General features: G+C 55.2%; 1 protein-coding gene across 1 annotated transcript in view; it reads left to right on the top strand.

Annotated features, from left to right (window-relative positions):
• Window positions 1–17,610, top strand: part of LOC138580988 (butyrophilin subfamily 2 member A1-like) — a 226,456-nt gene extending 208,846 nt beyond the window's left edge. Inside the window, exon 9 of the mRNA XM_069651966.1 lies at window positions 14,222–17,610. Coding sequence (XP_069508067.1) covers window positions 14,222–14,454 — 233 coding nt within the window. The 3' untranslated portion in view covers window positions 14,455–17,610. The remainder of the gene's footprint in view (window positions 1–14,221) is intronic.
• Window positions 17,611–18,120: the final 510 nt, after the last annotated feature.

The raw sequence follows: 18,120 nt of genomic DNA, 5'->3' as shown, positions 1-18,120 counted from the left end.
GTGGAGGCTGCCCCTGGTGGCTGGGGGGTGGGGGTGATGGGAGACATGGGTGGGGGCCTGGTGGAGGCTGCCCCTGGTGGCTGGGGGGTGGGGGTGGTGGTAGACATGGGTGGGGGCCTGGTGTAGGCTGCCCCTACACTGCTGGGGGTCGGGGGGCAGGGGGACATGTGTGGGAGCCTGGTGGAGGCTGCCCCTGCACTGCTGGGGGGTGGGGGTGATGGGAGACATGAGTGGGGGCCTGGTGGAGGCTGCCCCTACATTGCTGGGGGGTGGGGGTGCAGGAGGACATGGGTGGGAGCCTGGTGGAGGCTTCCCCTGCACTGCTGGGGGGTGATGGGAGACATGAGTGGGGGCCTGGTGGAGGCTGCCCCTGCACTGCTGGGGGGTGGGGGTGCAGGGGGACATGGGTGGGAGCCTGGTGGAGGCTGCCCCTGCACTGCTGGGGGGTGGGGGTGATGGGAGAGATGAGTGGGGGCCTGGTGGAGGCTGCCCCTGGTGGCTGGGGGGTGGGGGTGGTGGTAGACATGGGTGGGGGCCTGGTGGAGGCTGCCCCTGGTGGCTGGGGGGTGGGGGTGATGGGAGACATGAGTGGGGGCCTGGTGGAGGCTGCCCCTGCACTGCTGGGGGGTGGGGGTGATGGGAGACATGAGTGGGGGCCTGGTGGAGGCTGCCCCTGGTGGCTGGGGGGTGGGGGTACAGGGGGACATGTGTGGGAGCCTGGTGGAGGCTGCCCCTGCACTGCTGGGCGGTGGGGGTGATGGGAGACATGAGTGGGGGCCTGGTGGAGGCTGCCCCTGGTGACTGGGGGGTGGGGGTGGTGGTAAACATGGGTGGGGGCCTGGTGGAGGCGGCCCCTGCACTGCTGGGGGGGTGGGGGTGCAGGGGGACATGTGTGGGAGCCTGGTGGAGGCTGCCCCTGCACTGCTGGGGGGTGGGGGTGATGGGAGACATGAGTGGGGGCCTGATGGAGGCTGCCCCTGCACTGCTGGGGGCTGGGGGTGATGGGAGACATGAGTGGGGGCCTGGCGGAGGCTGCCCCTGGTGGCTGGGGGGTGGGGGTGCAGGGGGACATGTGTGGGAGCCTGGTGGAGGCTGCCCCTGCACTGCTGGGGGGTGGGGGTGCAGGGGGACATGGGTGGGAGCCTGGTGGAGGCTGCCCCTGCACTGCTGGGGGGTGGGGGTGATGTGAGACATGAGTGGGGGCCTGGTGGAGGCTGCCCCTGCACTGCTGGGGGGTGGGGGTGTAGGGGGACATGGGTGGGAGCCTGGTGGAGGCTGCCCCTGCACTGCTGGGGGGTGGGGGTGATGGGAGACATGAGTGGGGGCCTGGTGGAGGCTGCCCCTGGTGGCTGGGGGGTGGGGGTGCAGGGGGACATGTGTGGGAGCCTGGTGGAGGCTGCCCCTGGTGGCTGGGGGGTGGGGGTGATGGGAGACATGAGTGGGGGCCTGGTGGAGGCAGCCCCTGCACTGCTGGGGGGTGGGGGTGCAGGGGGACATGGGTGGGAGCCTGGTGGAGGCTGCCCCTGCACTGCTGGGGGGTGGGGGTGATGGGAGACATGAGTGGGGGCCTGGTGGAGGCTGCCCCTGCACTGCTGGGGGGTGGGGGTGATGGGAGACATGAGTGGGGGCCTGGTGGAGGCTGCCCCTGGTGGCTGGGGGGTGGGGGTGCAGGGGGACATGGGTGGGAGCCTGGTGGAGGCTGCCCCTGCACTGCTGGGGGGTGGGGTGATGGGAGACATGAGTGGGGGCCTGGTGGAGGCTGCCCCTGGTGGCTGGGGGGTGGGGGTGCAGGGGGACATGGGTGGGAGCCTGGTGGAGGCTGCCCCTGCACTGCTGGGGGGTGGGGGTGATGGGAGACATGAGTGGGGCCCTGGTGGAGGCTGCCCCTGCAATGCTGGGGGGTGGGGTGCAGGAGGACATGGGTGGGAGCCTGGTGGAGGCTGCCCCTGCACTGCTGGGGGGTGGGGGTGAGGTGAGACATGAGTGGGGGCCTGGTTGAGGCTGCCCCTGGTGGCTGGCGGGTGGGGGTGCAGGGGGACATGTGTGGGAGCCTGGTGGAGGCTGCCCCTGGTGGCTGGGGGGTGGGGGTGATGGGAGACATGAGTGGGGGCCTGGTGGAGGCAGCCCCTGCACTGCTGGGGGGTGGGGGTGATGGGAGACATGAGTGGGGGCCTGGTGGAGGCTGCCCCTGGTGGCTGGGGGGTGGGGGTGATGGGAGACATGAGTGGGGGCCTGGTGGAGGCTGCCCCTGGTGGCTGGGGGTGGGGGTGGTGGTAGACATGGGTGGGGGCCTGGTGGAGGCTGCCCCTGGTGGTGGCTGGGGGGTAGGGGTGATGGGAGACATGAGTGGGGGGCCTGGTGGAGGCTGCCCCTGCTCTGCTGGGGGGTGGGGGTGATGGGAGACATGGGTGGGGGCCTGGTGGAGGCTTCCCCTGGTGGCTGGGGGTGGGGGTGGAGGGGGATATGTGTGGGAGCCTGGTGGAGGCTGCCCCTGCACTGCTGGGGGGTGGGGGTGGTGTTAGACATGGGTGGGGGCCTGGTGGAGGCTGCCCCTGCACTGCTGGGGGGTGGGGGTGATGGGAGACATGAGTGGGGGCCTGGTGGAGGCTGCCCCTGGTGGCTGGGGGGTGGGGGTGCAGGGGGACATGTGTGGGAGCCTGGTGGAGGCTGCCCCTGGTGGCTGGGGGGTGGTGGTGATGGGAGACATGAGTGGTGGCCTGGTGGAGGCTGCCCCTGGTGGCTGTGGGGTGGGGGTGGTGGTAGACATGGGTGGGGGGCTGGTGGAGGCTGCCCCTGCACTGCTGGGGGGTGGGGGTGCAGGGGGACATGTGTGGGAGCCTGGTCGAGGCTGCCCCTGCACTGCTGGGGGGTGGGGGTGATGGGAGACATGAGTGGGGGCCTGGTGGAGGCTGCCCCTGCATTGCTGGGGGGTGGGGGTGCAGGAGGACATGGGTGGGAGCCTGGTGGAGGCTTCCCCTGCACTGCTGGGGGGTGGAGGTGATGGGAGACATGAGTGGGGGCCTGGTGGAGGCTGCCCCTGCACTGCTGGGGGGTGGGGGTGCAGGGGGACATGGGTGGGAGCCTGGTGGAGGCTGCCCCGGCACTGCTGGGGGGTGGGGGTGATGGGAGACATGAGTGGGGGCCTGGTGGAGGCTGCCCCTGGTGGCTGGGGGGTGGGGGTGGTGGTAGACATGGGTGGGGGCCTGGTGGAGGCTGCCCCTGGTTGCTGGGGGGTGGGGGTGATGGGAGACATGAGTGGGGGCCTGGTGGAGGCTGCCCCTGGTGGTTGGGGGGTGGGGGTGCAGGGGGACATGTGTGGGAGCCTGGTGGAGGCTGCCCCTGCATTGCTGGGTGGTGGGGGTGATGGGAGACATGAGTGGGGGCCTGGTGGAGGCTGCCCCTGGTGGCTGGGGGGTGGGGGTGGTGGTAGACATGGGTGGGGGCCTGGTGGAGGCTGCCCCTGCACTGCTGGGGGTGGGGGTGCAGGGGGACATGTGTGGGAGCCTGGTGGAGGCTGCCCCTGCACTGCTGGGGGGTGGGGGTGGTGGGAGACATGAGTGGGGGCCTGGTGGAGGCTGCCCCTGCACTGCTGGGGGGTGGGGGTGATGGGAGACATGAGTGGGGGCCTGGCGGAGGCTGCCCCTGGTGGCTGGGGGGTGGGGGTGCAGGGGGACATGTGTGGGAGCCTGGTGGAGGCTGCCCCTGCACTGCTGGGGGGTGGGGGTGCAGGGGGACATGGGTGGGAGCCTGGTGGAGGCTGCCCCTGCACTGCTGGCGGGTGGGGGTGATGGGAGACATGAGTGGGGGCCTGGTGGAGGCTGCCCCTGCACTGCTGGGGGGTGGGGGTGCAGGGGGACATGGGTGGGAGCCTGGTGGAGGCTGCCCCTGCACTGCTGGGGGGTGGGGTGATGGGAGACATGAGTGGGGGCCTGGTGGAGGCTGCCCCTGGTGGCTGGGGGGTGGGGGTGCAGGGGGACATGTGTGGGAGCCTGGTGGAGGCTGCCCCTGGTGGCTGGGGGGTGGGGGTGATGGGAGACATGAGTGGGGGCCTGGTGGAGGCAGCCCCTGCACTGCTGGGGGTGGGGGTGCAGGGGGACATGGGTGGGAGCCTGGTGGAGGCTGCCCCTGCACTGCTGGGGGTGGGGGTGATGGGAGACATGAGTGGGGGCCTGGTGGAGGCTGCCCCTGCACTGCTGGGGGGTGGGGGTGCAGGGGGACATGGGTGGGAGCCTGGTGGAGGCTGCCCCTGGTGGCTGGGGGGTGGGGGTGATGGGAGACATGAGTGGGGGCCTGGCGGAGGCTGCCCCTGGTGGCTGGGGGGTGGGGGTGCAGGGGGACATGTGTGGGAGCCTGGTGGAGGCTGCCCCTGCACTGCTGGGGGGTGGGGGTGCAGGGGGACATGGGTGGGAGCCTGGTGGAGGCTGCCCCTGCACTGCTGGGGGGTGGGGGTGATGGGAGACATGAGTGGGGGCCTGGTGGAGGCTGCCCCTGCACTGCTGGGGGTGGGGGTGCAGGGGGACATGGGTGGGAGCCTGGTGGAGGCTGCCCCTGCACTGCTGGGGGGTGGGGGTGATGGGAGACATGAGTGGGGGCCTGGTGGAGGCTGCCCCTGGTGGCTGGGGGGTGGGGGTGCAGGGGGACATGTGTGGGAGCCTGGTGGAGGCTGCCCCTGGGGGGTGGGGGTGATGGGAGACATGAGTGGGGGCCTGGTGGAGGCAGCCCCTGCACTGCTGGGGGGTGGGGGTGCAGGGGGACATGGGTGGGAGCCTGGTGGAGGCTGCCCCTGCACTGCTGGGGGGTGGGGGTGATGGGAGACATGAGTGGGGGCCTGGTGGAGGCTGCCCCTGCTGGGGGGTGGGGGTGCAGGGGGACATGGGTGGGAGCCTGGTGGAGGCTGCCCCTGCACTGCTGGGGGGTGGGGGTGATGGGAGACATGAGTGGGGCCCTGGTGGAGGCTGCCCCTGCACTGCTGGGGGATGGGGTGCAGGAGGACATGGGTGGGAGCCTGGTGGAGGCTGCCCCTGCACTGCTGGGGGGTGGGGGTGAGGTGAGACATGAGTGGGGGCCTGGTGGAGGCTGCCCCTGGTGGTTGGCGGGTGGGGGTGCAGGGGGACATGTGTGGGAGCCTGGTGGAGGCTGCCCCTGGTGGCTGGGGGGTGGGGGTGATGGGAGACATGAGTGGGGGCCTGGTGGAGACAGCCCCTGCACAGCTGGGGGTTGGAGGTGATGGGAGACATGGGTGGGGGCCTGGTGGAGGCTGCCCCTGGTGGCTGGGGGGTGGGGGTGATGGGAGACATGAGTGGGGGCCTGGTGGAGGCTGCCCCTGGGGGGTGGGGGTGGTGGTAGACATGGGTGGGGGCCTGGTGGAGGCTGCCCCTGGTGGTGGCTGGGGGGTGGGGGTGATGGGAGACATGTGTGGGGGGCCTGGTGGAGGCTGCCCCTGCTCTGCTGGGGGGTGGGGGTGATGGGAGACATGGGTGGGGGCCTGGTGGAGGCTGCCCCTGCACTGCTGGGGGGTGGGGGTGCAGGGGGACATGTGTGGGAGCCTGGTGGAGGCTGCCCCTGCACTGCTGGGGGGTGGGGTGATCGGAGACATGAGTGGGGGCCTGGTGAAGGCTGCCCCTGGTGGCTGGGGGGTGGGGGTGCAGGGGGACATGTGTGGGAGCCTGGTGGAGGCTGCCCCTGGTGGCTGGGGAGTGGGGGTGATGGGAGAAATGAGTGGGGGCCTGGTGGAGGCTGCCCCTGGTGGCTGGGGGTGGTGGTAGACATGGGTGGGGGCCTGGTGGAGGCTGCCCCTGCACTGCTGGGGGGTGGGGGTGCAGGGGGACATGTGTGGGAACCTGGTGGAGGCTGCCCCTGCACTGCTGGGGGGTGGGGGTGATGGGAGACATGAGTGGGGGCCTGGTGGAGGCTGCCCCTGCACTGCTGGGGGGTGGGGGTGCAGGGGGACATGGGTGGGAGCCTGGTGGAGGCTGCCCCTGCACTGCTGGGGGTGGGGGTGATGGGAGACATGAGTGGGGGCCTGGTGGAGGCTGCCCCTGCACTGCTGGGGGGTGGGGGTGCTGGGGGACATGGGTGGGAGCCTGGTGGAGGCTGCCCCTGCACTGCTGGGGGTGGGGGTGCAGGGGGACATGGGTGGGAGCCTGGTGGAGGCTGCCCCTGCACTGCTGGGGGTGGGGGTGATGGGAGACATGAGTGGGGGCCTGGTGGAGGCTGCCCCTGCACTGCTGGGGGGTGGGGGTGATGGGAGACATGTGTTGGTGATCAGTAGTGCAAGGTGACATGTGGGTTGGCTGGTGGGCATGGCCATGGTGGATGGGTTGCCTTTGGGACATGAACAGGGGTGCAGGGTAGTACCCTGTGGTGTGGGCTGCCTGCAGGGGCCGTGGAGGGTGTAGAGGGAACACCTGGGAGGACCCACATGGCCAAATCACGTGTAGCATTCCCCGGCACCACCGAAATACACGTACCCTGCTGAAATTGCGTGTGAATCTTCCCGCGCACCTCGGAATACACGTACCCAGGCCAATCGCGTGTGGAACTTCCTGCGCACCCCGAAGTACACGTACCCAGGCCAATCGCGTGTGGAACTTCCCGCGCACCCCAAAGTACACCTACCCAGGCCAATCGCGTGTGGAACTTCCCACGCACCCCGTAGTACACGTACCCAGGCTAATCGCGTGTGGAACTTCCCGCGCACCCCGAAGTACACGTACCCAGGCCAATCGCGTGTGGAACTTCCCGCGCCCCCCGAAGTACACCTACCCAGGCCAATCGCGTGTGGAACTTTCCACGCACCCCGTAGTACACGTACCCAGGCTAATCGCGTGTGGAACTTCCCGTGCACCCCGAAGTACACGTACCCAGGCCAATCTCGTGTGGAACTTCCCGCGCACCCAGGAACACGCGCACACGCTATTTTTCACACAGCGAGTGTCCGTGTTTGTCGGTGCCCCTTTGCACCTCATTTGTCCTAGAGGGCTACTGTATGGCCCATTCATCATGGCTGTATATGGGTGCTTTTTGTTAGCGCACATTTTGGCGCACATTTTTTTCAGTCGCAGGGGCGCTACCGCCTGCTTTCTTGTGGCGTACTTGTTTGGCCCTGTGCGCGTCTTTGACCGTACGCTTGTTTGCCCTATTCGATTCCATGAATACGGGTTGTAGGCGAGCGTGTGTGCGTTACGCGCACTTGCCTCCTGTACTTCCCCCGTGACGCCCATATTTTCACGCGTTGTTCCCCATTCCGAGTGTTACGCCCCGTGTTCTGCCTACTTTTGTGATGTGCGCCGCGCTATGTGCGATTTCGCAGTGGCCGTGGCGCACGCTGTTGGATGACCTGTGCGCCGGATAGCGCGGCGCACATTTTTAGCGCACATCCAATGTTTTTCTCGCGCACAGACTTCCATGAATCGATGTGCGCTGGTTTCCCTGCGATTTTCGCACTTGCACTGCGATTTTCGCACTTGTACTGCGATTCGCACGTTTTGGCACCTCTGCGCGGGAATTTTCGGCGCACATTATTTCCATGAATCGACCCCTGTGAGTTTCCGTTTTTTAATTCAGGTCTGTGTTGTGTATATAGATGCCTGTTGTAGATGCTGTACCCATGCCCAAATAATTGAAACATTTCTATAGGTTTGCATGTGTTGTGTGTATGCCTCAGTTGTCTGTTGGCATGGTTCCTGCGTGTTGTACACATTTCTGTATAATAGGAAAGTTTCCATACGTGTATCTGTGTCTCCCACATCTGCTTTCCATGTATGCGTTTGTGTGGATGCTGCTTGATGTAAGCATGCCCAATTTGCATGTTTTGGCCCTGTTGCAAGACCGGTTGGTGGCTGTCTATGCTTATATGTGTTCAGTTTCCATATGTGTTTGTGTTTCTCCACATGTTGTGTGAATGGATGGAAATGGTGTTTCGGGTGTCTGCTGGGTTTGTGGCTGCCTATGTGCATGCATGTTCTGCTTCTGTATGTGTTTGCTATATTTTCCATTTCTTGTGCTTTGAAGTCATGTACAAAATGATACCTTCGTAATGGCATGCATGTTCTGTATGCCCAAAATATAGTTATTTTGAAAAGAGAATTCTTCAAAATTGCCTTATTCAATTTTAGGATTATTGATGCATGCCAAATATCTCAAACTGAAGCAGGTTATTTGTAGAGTTTTATCGTGAAAAATGTTTTTGGTATCTACTGAAAACCCTATTGTATCAAAAGTAAACTTTGAGTGTTTCACACATAATAAACTGTGAACACATTCATTAGACTTTTTCGATGGTGGCAGGTCTACCATGAAGTTCCATAACTTAAGATGGACAACATTTGCTGATGTTCCTAGATACCCTTTGACCTCATCTCTGGATCAGTTTCCTATGTTAAGTGTAATGTAATCTCACTATAGTTTTGTTACCATGACACTATATCTCATAAATGTATATGTCCGCTGTAACCTTTGTTCACGTCCCCGAAAGTTCAGCAAGTTTGTCAGCCGACATATCTGGCCAGATCCAAACACAGCCAAATTTGGTGACGAATAATAAACGTTTTTATATAGGAAAATGTTGAAAAAAGGTGATTTTGGAGTGGGTTTTCCTAGAATCCCGAAAAACCCCACTTTTGGACTGCATATCTGAAAAAAATTGTCCGATACGATTTCCAAGATTTAGCGACACAGCTAGTCATGTTTATGCACACAGCAGACAACATTTAAACACTCTGATCAGCCAAAGTTGAGATTCACTTTTTAAGAAAAAGTATTGACCCACTCATACATGTTCAGTATCAGTTTTGTAGAAATCCGCAAAGCTTTCATGCGTGAAGAATGCGCACACTATGACCAATGACTGGACTAACACGCATGTAATAACATACAGCACAGAAGCCAATTGGTAATGGATACAAGCGTACACAATGACCATCAATCTGCTTGGAATAATATCTGCATTATACATTTCTGTATCACAGACAACAGGTACTCCATACAAGCCCACACTATGACCAACAACAATACATCCAGAAGAACATGTGTCATCAATTCTGCACAATGGCCCTAGGTAGCAGGACCTGTATACAAGCTGACTGCTCACTATAACTACTACATATTTTGAATAACATTAATGTAATGCAACTCAGTACATTAATCATACACTACAGACACTTCATGAAAGCCCAAACCGTGATCCACACCACCACACTTGGAATAATATGCTGGGGCACATTTCACCACAAAGCCGTCTGCAACAGCCACTGAACTACTTGCCAAAACCATGACCAACAACAATGCTCCCTGAATAATGTGTTCAAAATAACACACACACACACACACACACAATACAATTCAGCACAATAGCCAAACGCTACAAAAGGGGAAATCGGTAGAACAAAACTTGAAAAGTTAAGGTTCCGATCTATTAAAAAGGCGAAGTCTATGAACATTGCGATTGCTAATGTTCAGGAACCGGCATTCAGCACTTAAGTATTTCCGGAATAGAAAGTCCATCAGACTACAAATTGAACTCGCACTATTTCAGAAAAAATTGGGAGCACCCATGAGAACGAACATGGTCAACTGGCCTCTTCTATGGAATTTCTTCCACTTAGGCGAGTCTACGAACACATTTAAGTTCATTGCATGCTTCACAGAAAAGAAATGTCATTTGTTGATCAGTCTGGTCCCACCCAGTAGGGCAGTCCAGAGCCGAAATGCTAGGCAATTCTCTTCTAGCGAACAAGACTACCATCGGCAATCCCAGACCCGTGTTTTGGCCTTGTTCGCCTCCTCAGTGAAGTGAAGCTGAAACTTCCTAAGCTTAGTTGCAAGTTTTATGTAATTAGCAAGATGTGTGAGAAGCCCTGTACTGAGAACGAACATCGTTCAAAAACCCTGTTCTATGGAATCTTTTCCACCCATGAGGGTTTACAGCCACATTTTAGCTCACTGCACTCTTTACAAAGGAGACGTATCCATTTGCATATCAGTCTGGTCCCACCCAGAAGGGCAGTCCAGCACCGAAATGCTAGGAAATTCTTCTCTGAACAAGAGTACCATCAGCAACCCCAGACACATGTTTCGGCCTTGTTCGGCCTCCTCAGTGAGGTGAAGCTGCGCCTCTCTAAGCACAGTGAGCAAGGAGTCCACGTCTGGGTTATCCTTAGTAACATAGTATATTTAATGATTTACAGAATTTTCTGTACATTACTTTAAAAGGCTCACTTCAAATATATAGCAGCTCACATCCATGCTATAGTTAGTGGCTATTATGTATTAGATAGCTCAGGGGCAACACGTTTATCTTGGAAGCAAGACAACGCATAGCAACACAGTGTCGAATCCCGAGCTCACGCTTAGAAACTGGTCCCTGGTATTAAGCACGTTATAAAAGAACAATTATAGTGTTAGGGACTTTGTATTAAGGAAATAAGTCATTTGTAGTGAGTGTGTGTACCTTCACATTGGATTCCCAATTTTTTGACACTTTATATTTTTTAGCCAGAGGGATCAAATGACCATACAAACTTTGAAACGCCAAATAACATTTATTTTTCAAAGTTCTGCCAAAATGATAAACATGGTTCAAACACAGGCAACAACAGTGTCTGCATCAACCGAATACCCAAGGGGAACTGAAATGCCAAAGTAGAATAAAGGTTCTGGATAGCTCATCCTTAGGATGGGTTTGCTTCTGGGTTCCCCATCCCGGATGAGTTTGGACCAAAGTTGAACCAAATCTGCCACTTCTGGTTGTAGTCCCGAGTCCTCCCTGATATTTACATGTTTGGCGTTCAGAGCTACCCACAACCTTTTTGCCACAGCTCCACAACTCTGGCTTAAGTGTGGCATGCAACATTGATCTATGTTGCCTCAAAAGCTGTCCCCTTTTAACCCCAACTAGGGTGTAAGGGTTTCCAGCACCCTCCATCTGTCTTCACACTCGGGTTCTCAACTCCTTCTGTGTCCGCTGGAGACCACACTTGTTGTCCTGGTTTGGGCCCTAGACTGGGTCATAGCAGTTTTAATCATCTCTGCTCTTAGGCTGGAAAGGGGGTCCAGGGTGAGAGGGTGGCTAGCTTCAAAGATCCTGTCACCCAGGTGACATAACCACAACCTTAGACCCAGCCTTCCACACTTGGTACTATCTGCCCTACTAGCTGGTCACCCGCTTCTGGATCCTCTCCTTTACTTGCTATTATTAGGCTATTCACAACATTCTCATCCCTCTCTATAGACCAAATTGTCCTCAGGAGGATAGCTCAGAGGCAAAGGGCTCGCCTTGGAAGCAAGACGACACAGAGCACCACAGATTCCACCCTCGGGTCCGTGCTTTGAAACCTCTGGGTTTTAAGCGCGTTATAAATAACCTATCGTATCATAGCCTTCTCCAGTTCTCAAGTCCACTGCTGTGCCTTCTTTTCTTTCCTTTTTTGCCCCCCATGGTTCTTCCCTCCTCACAAGAACCATTCTCCAGTGACTTATTACTGAGGTGATATTCCCCCGAAGAGGCGGGCACACCCTGTCGGTTATGGCCTGCTGCCCAAGTTAAGGGACCGAGCGAAGCGAGGGTCCCTTAATTAAGGAAGTGGTAGCATTATCGACCAGGCCAGGCCGCCGCTGAGTGGCATGTCCCCATTAGCACCCGTGTGGTTCCCTACACGGGTGCTAATGGTGCCTTTCTCTAAAACAAACCTATTTTTGCACACTACCCACCACTGCGCAGTGCTGTCCTATGAAGTCCGTTTTTAATGTTGATGAAAACGGATTTCATAGGACAGCACTGTGTGGCGCTAGCAGAAAAGGTAAAAAGATTTTTTTTAAAGACACCCTTAGCAACCATCTAATGGTTACATGGTTGCTAAGAGGTGAGGGGGGACGGGGAGCGGGGAAAGGGGCTCTGGCTACCCAGGCAGCTTAGAATGCAGTCTTGAACGATACAGTACAGCCCGCGTTCCGAGCATCCTGTTTGGCCAGTGTCCCCTTCCAGGGTGCGAATGGCCTTTCCTCTTTTGCCCCATTTGGTTTCTCATTGTTCCCAAATCGCACTGTCAAATAACAAGCCATCCCTTGGCCCCTCTCCCCCTGATATTCTTTTCTTTATCCCACCTCCCTGTTATCAGTCTCAGTTTTGCTCCAAAAATGTTCTTCCTGACACTTTCAGATAGACCTTTATCACCCTCCTGCTTATCTTTGCTGTCCCCCATCCTGCTGATCTTTGCTGTTCCCCGTCCTGCTGATCTTTGCTGTTCCCCGTCGTGCTGATCTTTGCTGTCCCCTGTCCTGCTGATCTTTGCTGATATTTTTTGTCCCCCCTCCTGCTGGTCTTTGCTGTCCCCTTCCTGATGACCACCATTGTCCACCTTTGGAAGTTCACCATCTATCACTATCTCTGAAACTCAGCTCAGACTTCCCTCTGGGGTTTGCTGCCTTTCTCCTCCCGAGAATCACTCACTAGCCCCTCAAGACCATCTCCATCCTCCTCCTGAAGTTCTCCCGCCTTCACCTCTTGATAATCACTCCCACCTCCATTGTGATAGTTTCCTTCTTTGGCCACAACTCTTGGCCCACTTCACCCTTTGTTCCAGCTCTCTTGGCTCCTTTGTCTGCCTTTGGGGTCTCCCCTTCAGCATCCAGGTTCCAGCATTGCTCAGCCTCTCTGGTGAAAGTAGACTCTGGTATGTTAGCTGGGATGGAGATTGGCTCTGGGGCTCCATCCCTAGGGGTAGGTTACACCCCTGCTGTGGTACTGTGGATTGACTTGTTCCTCCCCTTGAGCCACCGTCTTTCTGCCTGCCACACCCTGCCTTCCAACCTCTCCTTGGGATAAGGAAACTGAGGTATGTCTCCTTAGGCAGTGGGTGTAGGCATTTCTGATGGGCCTCACCCCTGAGTATGACTTCCAGCTGGACTTGGGGCTGGCTAGTGTATCCTCTTAAGCACCCGTCTCTCTAGTTGGTGGCCAAGCCCCGACCTGGACTCCCTTAAACTACATATTCGTAAATGTATTTGTGTGGGGGCCCCGTACTACGGACAGATGGATTTTGTCTCTCATCCTAGTTCAACCCTTTGTAGATTTATATGGGGTTCCTGTACCCTCAGGAGAGGAGGGGAGAGTAGCATGCAGGTTCTGTGGGAGCACTGTTCCGCCATTCCCTAGTTGCAGGAGTGTTTGTGGTGACATTATGGCTATCCCATGCCCTGAGATGGGTGCTATGTGGGCTTAGGGGGAACCAGAGTACCCTCCCAAAACTACCCCAGGTCCATCATCTGCTAGCTTAGGGAGGCACCTGACTCCCTTTGTTACCCCACTGAAGTTCCCCCAAAGCGAGGCAGGGCACTTAATCATTAAAGTAAAGGTAAGTGTTTTTAAAAACGAGTTTCCCTAATTTGATACATATATGCACTGAAAGAACGTCAGTTGAACGGGCATCATTTTTTCAAAACAAAATTTGAAGTTATAGTTGGTAAGGGCACTAACTTGTAAAATAGCATCTTAAAAATCAGGTGGATTTGTTGTTGAGCCTTCGATACAACGATGAACCCAATGTCTGCATCCACCGATGTAGTATCCTCTGCGTCTAACTGAATTATTGCACGCATTATTGATTAATAATTGAAACTTACCTTCCCCTAACATTAATTCTTTACGTAAAGAGAAGGTCCAACTCCATTTTGATGGGCTGTTGCATGAACCCCCTCGCGTGGGCGGAGACGACTGAGTGGGATCAGAATGCATTGCTTTCTCCCATCACACAGAGTCCTTTAATGCCATTGCCTCTTGGGACCCACTCTCCTGAGAGACAACTTTTTTTTATTGGCTCCAAGAGCTTGTAAAGCCTCCTCCGCAAAGAAGCCTTTTCCTCTATTAAACCGTGTTCGTAGACAGTGCCTACCTTTTACTCTTGAAAGTTGTGTCTGATTTCCATTTACCTAGGGAAAAATGTTGGATTAATAGATGAACTTGCTAAAGTTCTTCAGCAGTTCCATTTCCCTCCTCTCTACTTGCACTCACCGTGCTTCTTCCAATGTTGTACCTTTTCCCTTACTCCCATGTTTTTCCTCTTGCAATTTGCCTTTCTCCTTATTCCGACATTTTTGCATTCTTCCTGCCCCCTCTTCTCTTGCTTCCCGCGCTCATCTGTTTGCCCTCACCCAGTATCTCTAACTTTTGAGTAGAAGGTGATCTTGTCGCTCATGTGCTGATGGTTGTTGTTCTCTCTTTCAGGCTGCTATCCGGCTGTAGTGCTGGTCAGTGCCAGAGAGGGTCTGGTATCTGAACCAGTGTCATTCTTCAGCTCCTTTGATGCCGGCCGCCTCCTGATTATCCAGGCTCAGAAGGAAGGTGGTGGTGACGAAAGGGAGACCTTCCGGCGCTTTCTGGATGTTTGCCTCAGTGGAAGGCCGACCTGTGGAGGCAGAACCAGTGGCTGGAGGACCCAGAATGAGACTGCACTCTAAACTGACTGTTACACACTCCTCAAGATTTATAGGTACTGTCCAGCAGGCCGGACAACAGGCTTGCATGGTGGACAGCATCAAAGGGGAGAATCTCAAAGTGCACTGACAGCCTCATTCTGTTGGGTGTAGACTGTTCCTGGTACACAGTGCAACCATTAACTCAGTCCTATTATGAGGTGCAACCACTTGCATTCTGTAACTCATCCTGTTTTGACCGGTTACTGCGTGCAGACCGTAACTCCTCCTACTTTCTCTGCATCTGCAGTGCCCCGAGTATATGCGAGGCAGAGATGCGACATTGAGAACACCATCGTCACCCTCTCACATGGAAAGTGTTGCATTGCTTCTGGTCTTAGATGTGGCAGCAAGATCAAGAAAGATCTGCACGGTCTACCTGCTCTGATGTGCCGGAATCGCCATGCATGACCACCTGGGCAGTTACAACATTTGCAATTTAGACTATTGCATTCTGTAGCAGTGACTGCCCTAATCCCTGCAATACGAGGAACATTTCTTGGGAAATTCATTTTTTTCTAGAAATGTCCTCCTACCAGCTCCACCAGAATGAAGCATATAGTGGACAAAGTTGGGTGACAAATATAAGGCCATATTAAACCTTGGAAAAGGCCAGAGACTGATGGTGCAACCTGCAGGCCGCCAGATGCAGCACACACCTTGGCACTGAGCTGGAATTCAGTGTCACAGTTCCTTTGCTTTCATATCATCAGAATTCTCATGACCAGCATAGGTCGCCACTCAGTTTTCGAGAAGCTGTTCCTTTTGAGGAGCTGCTGGTTATAGGCCGAGACCACTGTGGCACTTTGGTGGTCAATAAACCAATGGTTTATTGACTCCTGAGAGCCAATGCTCCACCTGGAAAAGCATGTTGGCAGGAGCTCAGCCACATGACCTTCTTTGACCAGCCACCACTCTGCCTCACTGCTGAACCACCCATCAACGAGGTCTACACACCCTCTACTCTCCACCTGACCTGAGACTGGGGCAAATCTGCCCAGTCCTGTTTCCTCACCTGGTTGCTTGTAAGATCCCTTGCTGGCAAATTTTCCACCCTCCCCTGTTATCGCCCTGATCCCATTGTACTTACCCCACTCCCCCATGACTGGCAAAGTTCTGTTGCTTCCTGAAGCTAGGTCTCTACTGTATAAATAACCCAAAACCCCACACCAGCTGTACTGTGAATGGTGCCTAGCCTTCTCAGCTATACATGTGGCAATCCATTGCTCTAGGACAGGGGTGGACAGCCGGTCACCCTCCAGATGGTTTGGCCTACAGTTCCAATGAACCTTTACCAAGGTCTTTGCTTTCTGGGGCTGATGGGAGTTGTGGTCTGAAACATCTGGTGGGTGACAGGTTGGCTGCCCGTGCTCTAGGCCTTCCGCCTAGGCCACATATCAACATTCCACTAGTTCTCATGCACACGGTAACCTGTTCGCTCTTTCACCAATAGCAACTGGATAGACACATTCTCGGTTCTTGTCCTGTGAGTTGCTGTGTCAAAAAAAAAAGGAACGTTCTAGCCCGATCATTTGCGAATTTGCATTTCAACAAAACCATTAGGGTTGCCAATGTGACATCACATGCTCTTGCCCCCCCCCTCCCCAAATATGCGGTCAGAAATATATATAACCATTTCACTCACATATACAATGACATCGCAGAAAGTCATACAGAATCCTTCAATAAAATTGATGTAAAAAGTAATAGATATTCGAGCTGCAAAATGTCACGAAAGGAGATGCGAGGCCCTTTTAGCGTGCTATCCAATACACATTGCGGTGTAACCATTGCATGCCAGGTATTGCCCTCATGTGCTAAGTGCACCCATGAAATACCAGTTACTGTCATCCTGTGCCAGGTATTGCCACCATGTGCCTGGCACCGTCCTTAATGCCTAAGGCGAGCCACTGAATGTTCGAGTGTAGCCACCAAATGCAAAGTCCTGCCTGGATTAATGAGGCCTCCCCGAAGTTCAGGGTGAAAAATCTGCTTAAAAATCGGTCAAACCTTTAGAAGTGAACGAAGGTAGAGACTATCCTAACTAACATCTGACCTTTTTCTGTGTAATTCTATAAAAAGCAAGTAACTGCTCTTAACGCCAGGTACCGCCACTGTACATTTTAATACTGAGCCCATAAAGTATGCCCAGGTGAAGACCTATGCCAGAGTTCATGCACACATTGCAGGCACTGACAGAGTATGCCCCAAGTACTGTCAGCAAAGGCCAGTCAATGCCCCCAAATGTCAGGTACTGTAGTTGTATGTCCTGCCTATTGGCTTATGCCCACTCTAAAATTGGGCAAGTAATGGACATGGGGGAGGCACGTGAAGCTGAAGTGGTTTGCCCAGGATTACACAATTTGAAACTGGCAGATTCTAACCCTGGTGTCCTGGTCCCACAGTCAGCAATATAGTCACATGACCGCAACTCTTCCAAGATGACAGTGCAATGTAGAATTAAAGCGCAGGGGTGCATTTCTAAAGTGCCCAAGAACATGGACTGATAGCAGCCTATGTGGTACAAAAGGCTAGTTGCAGTACAAAGCACAAGCCGCCAACCTGATCTTTTTCTCCATTTTTATTTTGAATAATTAGTTTGTCCATATCTAGTGCACTGCTGCTTTTGCAAAGGGGCGGATGGGTACTGACAATGGAATATTGCCGGATGTGCCCCATTTGTAGTGGAGCTTTTTGGAAGAAATAACATTCCTTTGAGTTTTTGCATAGATTTTATTTTTCTGAGTATTGTGAGCAGGCACCACAGTTTAAACAAAAATTGTTATCAGATTTTATGAAACGTGAACAGTATTTGTGGTCAACCAAAACCTAAAATACACTGTTCCAGGGAAATAACTTGAAGAAATGTTGTGAAATGTAATTGCTTTAAGTCTTTTTTTTGACATTCCATCAACCTTCTTTAAAAAACAATTCTGAGGTACAGAACCCAAAAGCCGATGCATTTCGGACGCGAACAGTCCATCCTTGGGGCTATGCCTGCTAACGAATACACTTTACATCACCACAAACTTCGTGCTGACATCTGGCGTACTTGGTAAAGTAGTGTGCCACATCCGCGGTAGAACAATCCCTCCAGTCCATCCTCGGGGCTATGCCAATAAAAGACGATTAACAATCCAATTCAATTTGACAATATTTCTTATGTTCTTAAGGACATATATTGTATTAATAAGCACATGTTTTAATTGAACCACAAATGCAGTAGCGATTGCTACAAAGGGAGTCATCAATTCTGATTAATTAGATTCACCAGTCTGCTTGGATAGATTGTTTCGAGGGGATTGTGTTCTCTAACGTATTCCACATCTATCACAGGTAATGTCCACAGCTATGCCGCTTCGGAACATTTTCGGCAGAGGGCGTCTGGCCTTGATCCGTTGTCCCTTGAGGGCCTCTTTCAAGGGCCGACGTCACTGGATGTTACATATAGGACGCACGGCACCCGTAGCCTCAGTTCAGTTTTTTCCGCAAACGTGTTTGCTTCGGAATCTCGGCCGCGCTTGATTCTTCTCTTTGAAAGCGATGTCTTCGACTTCTACTACCCTGAAGTCAGGCTTTAAAAAATGTCGGGACTGCGGTTCGAAGATGTCCATCACAGACTCGCACAACATCTGCCTCTGGTGCCTCGGT

Source organism: Ambystoma mexicanum, chromosome 3p, assembly GCF_040938575.1.
Source record: "Ambystoma mexicanum isolate Mex_15411 chromosome 3p, UKY_AmexF1_1, whole genome shotgun sequence".
Taxonomy (NCBI): domain Eukaryota; kingdom Metazoa; phylum Chordata; class Amphibia; order Caudata; family Ambystomatidae; genus Ambystoma; species Ambystoma mexicanum.
The sequence above is the reverse complement of the archived record's forward strand: the minus strand, read 5'-3'. Positions and strand labels throughout refer to the sequence as shown.